A 6,068-nucleotide genomic window follows, 5' to 3' on the forward strand; every position below is an offset into this window, starting at 1 on the left:
GGGGGGGGGGGGAGCAGGCTGATGGCCGCAGACCTGGCCGAGGGGGGCCGATTCCCACCCACGGGCCCAGAAACAACCTTCCCTCCCTCCGCTTGACCCCAGATTTCCCCAAACCGCAGCCAGGGATCAGCTGGAGGGTCTGGAAGTTTTTCCCTTGGGGCGGGAATGGCAAACTCACGCTCAGTTTCTACCTTTCAGTTTAATCGTTTCCCCCCCCCCCTTTCTGCCTCCTCTTGTAGAGAAAGAGGGGAAAAGAAAGCAAAAAAATAAAAAAAATAAAAAGAGGAGGGGAAAATAAATAAGAAAAACTCCGACCTCAAAGACACAGGCTCTTCTGAGCATGTTGTTTTCATTTCTTCTCCCAGGGAACAGCAGGCCCTGGCGTATCTCCAGCCCCCAACCTGCACACAATCCCAGCTTGTCTCCTGTGAATGCCACATTTGTAGGTCCAGAGGAAGAAGGGAAGGGGAAAAAATAACCCATGAAGAAGAAGAAGACGAGGGGAAAAAAAAAAAAAAAAAAGTGGCACGTTGGAGGAAGGGGATTCGCCTCAGCATGGAGCGGCTGGGCCGAGCGCTGGCCAGCTGCACGGCCCTGCTCTGCCTCCTGCCCGTCGCCGCTGCCGCCTGGCCCCTCAGCGAGGAGGTGAGTGGGGTCCTTTCCTGGGCACTGCCAGGGTGGTGGGATGCAGGATTCCACACACACCCCCCCCCCCGGCCCAGCAGCCATGGCCGGGCAGTGCGGATCCCCCTTCCCCGCATGCTGCCGCAGTGGGAAGCCCGGCCACTGTCCTGCCTTGCGGGGTGGGGAAGGGCCGGCGGCCTCCAGCCTGCCGGTGCTGGACACGATCGTGGTGGCAGGGAAGGGGGGCCGGTGCCTGCTTCATTCCCTGCTCTGCAGCTGCCGGTGACGAGTTTTGCCGTGCACTCCACCATTGTCTCCCGCTATGCCTCCACCTGGGTCCGCTGCACCCTGCGCAACCCCCACGCCAGCCCCCGTGAGGCCACTTTCGACCTGGACCTGCCTGCCGCTGCCTTCGTCTCCAACTTCACCATGTGAGCGTGGCCTGGGGGGGGGGGGGGGGGACCCCCGGGCCCTGCCGCTCACCCCCCCCAACCCTGCACCCCAACGCCCGTCCCACGTGGGCTGGCCATGCTTGTGCCCTCCGCCACTGCTCCCCACGGCGCTTGTGCCACCCGTCCCTCAGGGAAGGGGCCTGGGGGCGCTGTGGGACCATCTCCCTTCGCTTTTGCCCCCCCCCCCAGCACGGCCAATGGCAAGGCCTACGTGGCAGAAGTGAAGGAGAAGCAGCAGGCCCAGAAGCTGTACGAGGAGGCCCGCCAGCGGGGCAAGACGGCAGCCCACGTGGGCACCCGGTGAGGCCGGCAGCAGAGCAGCATGCTGGGGCGGGGGCCGAGGCTGAGGCGCCCTGACCCTTCCCGCTGCCCTACTCACAGTGAGCGGGAAACGGAGCGGTTCCGGGTCTCAGCCAGCGTGGCGGCGGGCAGCACCGTGGCTTTCGAGCTGCGCTACGAGGAGCTGCTGCAGCGGCGCCTGGGGCACTACCAGCACGCCGTCAGCGTCCGCCCCGGCCAGGTGGTGCCCGGCCTCAGCGTGGAGCTGAGCATCGCGGAGCGCGCTGGCCTCGGCTTTGTCCGCGTGCTGCCCCTGCGCACCAGCCGCCTGCTCACCAACGCCCTCCAAGGTGCCCCCCCCGCCTCATCCCAGTGCCCCTGCTCTGTCCTACATGCGCGGCAACCGCCCATAATGCCCTCGCCTCCACTGCAGGGGAGGCTGCCCCACCACCCTCTGCCAGCGTGGAGAAGGGCACCCACTGTGCCTGGGTGCGTTTCGCCCCCAGCCCTGAGGAGCAGGCCGCCTTCTCCAGCGCCGGCATTGCTGGTGACTTCGTGGTGCAGTATGATGTGGCACGGCAGGACATCGCCGGCGACGTGCAGGTGCTGCAGAGGGGGGGACGTGGATGTGCTGGGACGGTGGGGAGCCATGTGAGGCCCCCGCCAAACCCCTGACTGCTCCGTGTCCCCCCCCCCCCCCGGTCCCCAGATGTACGATGGCTACTTTGTACACTTCTTTGCGCCTGGGGGGCTGCCCCCCATCCAGAAGGAGATCGTCTTTGTCATCGACGTCAGCGGCTCCATGACCGGCACCAAGATGAAGCAGGTAGAGCAGACGGCGAGAGAAGGGGGCTTGTGCCTGCAGCCCCTCATGCGCTCACCCCGCGCCACCACTGCCCACAGACCAAGGTGGCCATGCGCGCCATCCTGCGGGAGCTGCGTGCCCACGACTGTTTCAACATCGTGGCCTTCTCGGAGGGCATCAGTGTGTGGCAGGCGGATGGCTCCGTCCCGGCCACAGCGCCCCACGTCCACAGCGCCACACGCTTCGTCGACAGCCTGCAGGCCGAGGGCTGTGAGTGTCGGGCTTGGGGGGGAATAGGTGGCGCTGGCACTCTGCCAGCTGCCGTAACCCTGCCACGTCCGCAGGGACCGACATCAATCGAGCCCTGCTGACGGCCGCCTCCGTGCTGAACCGGAGCCGTGCCACGGAGCCAGGCCACGGCCGCATCCCGCTGCTCGTCTTCCTGACAGACGGCGAGGCCACGGCGGGGGTGACGGCGGGCGCCCGCATCCTGGCCAACACCCGGCGCGCCCTGGCCAGTGCTGTCTCCCTCTTCGGCCTGGCCTTCGGTGCCGACGCCGACTACGGGCTGCTGCGCCGCCTGGCCCTGGAGAACCGCGGCGCGGCCCGGCGCATCTACGAGGATGCCGACGCTGCCCTGCAGCTGGCTGGCTTCTACGAGGAGATCGGCAGCCCCCTGCTCCATGATGTGCAGCTCTCCTACCCGGGCCAGGCCGCCCACCACCTCACCCGCAGCCTCTTCCCCAACTACTTCCAGGGCTCTGAGCTGGTGGTGGCTGGCCAGGTGCCGCCAGGTGCGGCCCGGCTCCGTGTCCGTGCCACGGGCCGTGGCCAGGAGGGACAGCTGCACCTGGGCGGTGAGACGGCTGCCAATGCCACCGAGCTGCCGCCCAGCTGCGCCCTGCCCCCCATGCTCATTGGTGCCTTCGTCCGGCGCCTCTGGGCCTATTTCACCATCCAGGACCTGCTCCGGGCCCGCTTCCATGCTAACAACACAGACGCCCGCCGCCTGCTTGCCGCTCAGGCCACCAACCTGTCCCTCGAGTACCACTTCGTCACCCCCGTCACCTCACTGGTGGTTGTCACGCCGGAGGAGGAGGAGGGCCCCACGGCCACCCCCTCCACTGAGTCCGGCACCGCCACAGCCACGCTGGGCAGTGTCACCGCGCCATGGCCGGCCACCACCGTGCCAGCGAGCCAGCCCGAAGCCATGGGCACTGCTGGGGAGGAGCTGGCGTGGCTGGGGACAGCCGGCACCGTGGCCCCGGCCCTTGGCTCCATGCTGCCGGGCCCCTGTAAGGGCCCCGGGGACGCCATGCTGCTGCTGCCGCCAGACAAGGCCGAGCTGCTCGCGCCCGGAGATGGGGACACGCAGTTCGTGGAGTCCCTCGACCCGCCAGCTGTCTACACCATCCTCCCAGTCGCAGGTGAGGCCGGGGCCCCGTCACCCTGCGGCTGGGACACCCAGGATCCCGTCACCCTGTATCTGGGATCCCCAGGATTGTTGTCACCCTATAGCCAGGACGCCAGTGATCCCATCACCCCATGGCTGGGACCCTCGGGCCCCCACCTCTTGTCCCCGCCCCCCAACCCCCCCCCCCCCCCCCTCCCCCCCCGGGGCTGCCAACCCACGAGGAGGATGCAGGGAAAACCCCCCCCCCCCCCGCCGGTGGCAGCAGAGAGGGCCCAGGTGTCCGGACTGCCCCCACCTCCCCTGACAGCGCCCCCTTTCCCTTGCAGAGCCTGCGGGTGAGGACGACGCGGACGAGGATCACGCGGGTACATCGGGGTGGGGGGACAAGGCACAAAACGGGGCTGCGTCCCCCCCCCCGCCGGCACTAACCTCCTTCTCCCTGCCGCAGCCGCTGCCAGCCCAACCTTCCTCACTTTCTCCTCCTCCAGTAAGGGGGTGCCGGGGGCAGGGGGGGGAGCCAGGGAGGGGGTCCCAGCACCCCCTTGACCCCCAGTGATGCCCCCCCTGCAGCTGACGGGGACCCCCACTTCATTGCCCGCCCGCCAGGGGTGGCGCAGACCCTCTGCTTCACGCTGGATGGGCGCCCGGGGGACATCGTGCGCCTGGTGACCGACCCGCGCCGCGGTGAGATGGATGCCCACGGCCCTGTCCCTACTGCCGCCCCTGTCCCCGTCCCCCTCCCTGCAGTGCCTGATGGGGGCCGGGCCCCTTCCCCCCGCAGGGCTGGTGGTCAACGGGCGCCTGGTGGGTGCCCCRCCGTGGCCCGCTGCCCCACGCCGCCCCCGCACCTTCTTCGACGCCTTCGCCGTGGTGCTGGCCCGCCCAGGGGCCCCTGCCACCACCGTCACCATCACCCTGTGGGGCGTCACCATTGGTGGGGAGCCCCCACTGGCCCTGCCCTTCTCCCACCCGGCCCAGCTGGCCCGGCCCCCGCTGGCACTGGCAGTGGGGCCGGGGGGGCACCTGCGCCTCCGCCTGGGCCCCCGCCTGGCTGCCGTGGTGCTGCGGCACCGCTATGGCCGCCCCAGCGCCCTGCAGCGTGACCACCTGGGCTTCTACGTGACTGATGGCCGCGGGCTGTCCCCCGATGCTGGTGGGCTGCTGGGTGAGTGTCACCACTGCAGTCCCCATCCCTGGAGAGGGAGGGACGCACACACACGCTGCGGTGTGGGTGATGCCGGCCCTCTCGCCCCGCGCAGGCCTCTTCCGTGGTGCCGGGCTGCAGCTGGTGCCGGGGCCACCGGCCGCCTGGCTGCGCGGCGACGGGGCGGCGGTGCCGGCCACGCTGGTCACCAAGGCGCTGCGGGGCCCCCGCGGCCTGGCCCGGCCTGCGCCTTGCTGGCTGGTGAAGCGTCCTAACGTGGCGGCGCTACTGGGGGCACCCTACGCCGCCTTCCTTGCCCCCCACCTCCTCAGCGCCTGATGACAACCACAGAGGGACCCTGCTGCCAGATCCCCATGGCCCCGGGGTGCGACTGGAGCCCTGGGATGCGGGGATCCCTGGCTGCCAGGTCCCTGTGGCCCTAGGGACGTGGGGAGCCCTGGCTGCTACATCCCCATGGCCCCGGGGACACAACTGGAGCCTGGGGACACAGAGACCCCCAGATACAGCTGGATCCTGAGGACATGGGAACCTCGTGGACCCCCTCGGAGCCCAAGGACATGGAGACCCCCAACTGCTGGGTCCCCAGTACAGCACCCCAGGGCCTGGGGCACCCACCGCAGCCTGGTGAGCTGGACGCCTGGGTCCCCTTGGTGCCCCCCCACTGCCTCCGGATGCCTGGATGCTTCTGTGCTTTTATTTCAACCAGAGTGTTTTAAAATAATTTCTGTGAAAAATAAACCTCAGTGGCGGTGGCAACGGCGGGTGCCAGGGTGGCGCTCAGAGCTGCATGGCAGCCGTCAACGTCTCCGAGAGCTTGGTGGCGAGTTTCTCTGCGGGAAGGGCAGCGGCAGCAATGAGGGGGGGGTCGGGGGGGGGACAGGGAGGGGCTCGGGGGGCCCTGGGACTCACCTGCTCGCCGCTGCAGCTTCCGCCTCCGCTTGCCAGCGGCCCGCAGCCCCTGGCCCTGCAGCAGCGGGTCGAGGGCGGCCACATCCTCCAGGCGGGGGGCGGCAGGAGGCGGCACTGGGGCGGCTGCGGTGGCGCCAGCCTTCCGTGGCTTCAGCTCCACTGTCACAGAGCCGAGCTGGGGGCAGAGACAGGGCCAGCGTCAGTGCCGCGGGGCCGTGTGTCACCCTCTTCCCCCCTCCCACTCCATCTCTACCTCCAGGTTGCCGCCGTCACTGTCCTCCATGGCCTCGTCCTCCTGCTTGTCCTCATCACCCGAGCCCTCCTCTTCCTCGGGGGCGCAGGGCGCCAGGCCGATGCCGGTGGCCACAGCCGGCAGCACTACAGGGGTGGCAAGGTAAGCCGGGATGCTGGGGCCCATGC

General features: G+C 69.1%; 2 protein-coding genes across 2 annotated transcripts in view; one reads left to right on the plus strand and one right to left on the minus strand.

The window, feature by feature from the left end:
* The first annotated feature begins 752 nt into the window (after positions 1 to 752).
* On the plus strand, positions 753 to 5,333 carry ITIH6 (inter-alpha-trypsin inhibitor heavy chain family member 6). Its single transcript, XM_026079401.1, is given in 10 exon segments — positions 753 to 1,055; positions 1,266 to 1,376; positions 1,458 to 1,705; positions 1,789 to 1,958; positions 2,065 to 2,181; positions 2,259 to 2,430; positions 2,505 to 3,741; positions 4,083 to 4,318; positions 4,320 to 4,810; positions 4,860 to 5,333. Coding segments are annotated over 10 exon segments (3,276 nt in total). The 5' UTR covers positions 753 to 759; the 3' UTR covers positions 5,058 to 5,333.
* Positions 5,334 to 5,419: 86 nt separating this feature from the next.
* LOC112972630 overlaps positions 5,420 to 6,068 on the minus strand; it is a 4,845-nt gene continuing 4,196 nt past the window's right edge. Inside the window, exons 10-12 of the mRNA XM_026079413.1 lie at positions 5,902 to 6,064; positions 5,649 to 5,823; positions 5,420 to 5,569 (exon numbers count right to left, since the gene is read on the minus strand). Coding sequence (XP_025935198.1) covers positions 5,517 to 5,569; positions 5,649 to 5,823; positions 5,902 to 6,064 — 391 coding nt within the window. The 3' untranslated portion in view covers positions 5,420 to 5,516. The remainder of the gene's footprint in view (positions 5,570 to 5,648; positions 5,824 to 5,901; positions 6,065 to 6,068) is intronic.

Source organism: Apteryx rowi, unplaced genomic scaffold (assembly GCF_003343035.1).
Source record: "Apteryx rowi isolate R43461 unplaced genomic scaffold, aptRow1 scaffold_1147, whole genome shotgun sequence".
In the NCBI taxonomy this organism is placed as follows: domain Eukaryota; kingdom Metazoa; phylum Chordata; class Aves; order Apterygiformes; family Apterygidae; genus Apteryx; species Apteryx rowi.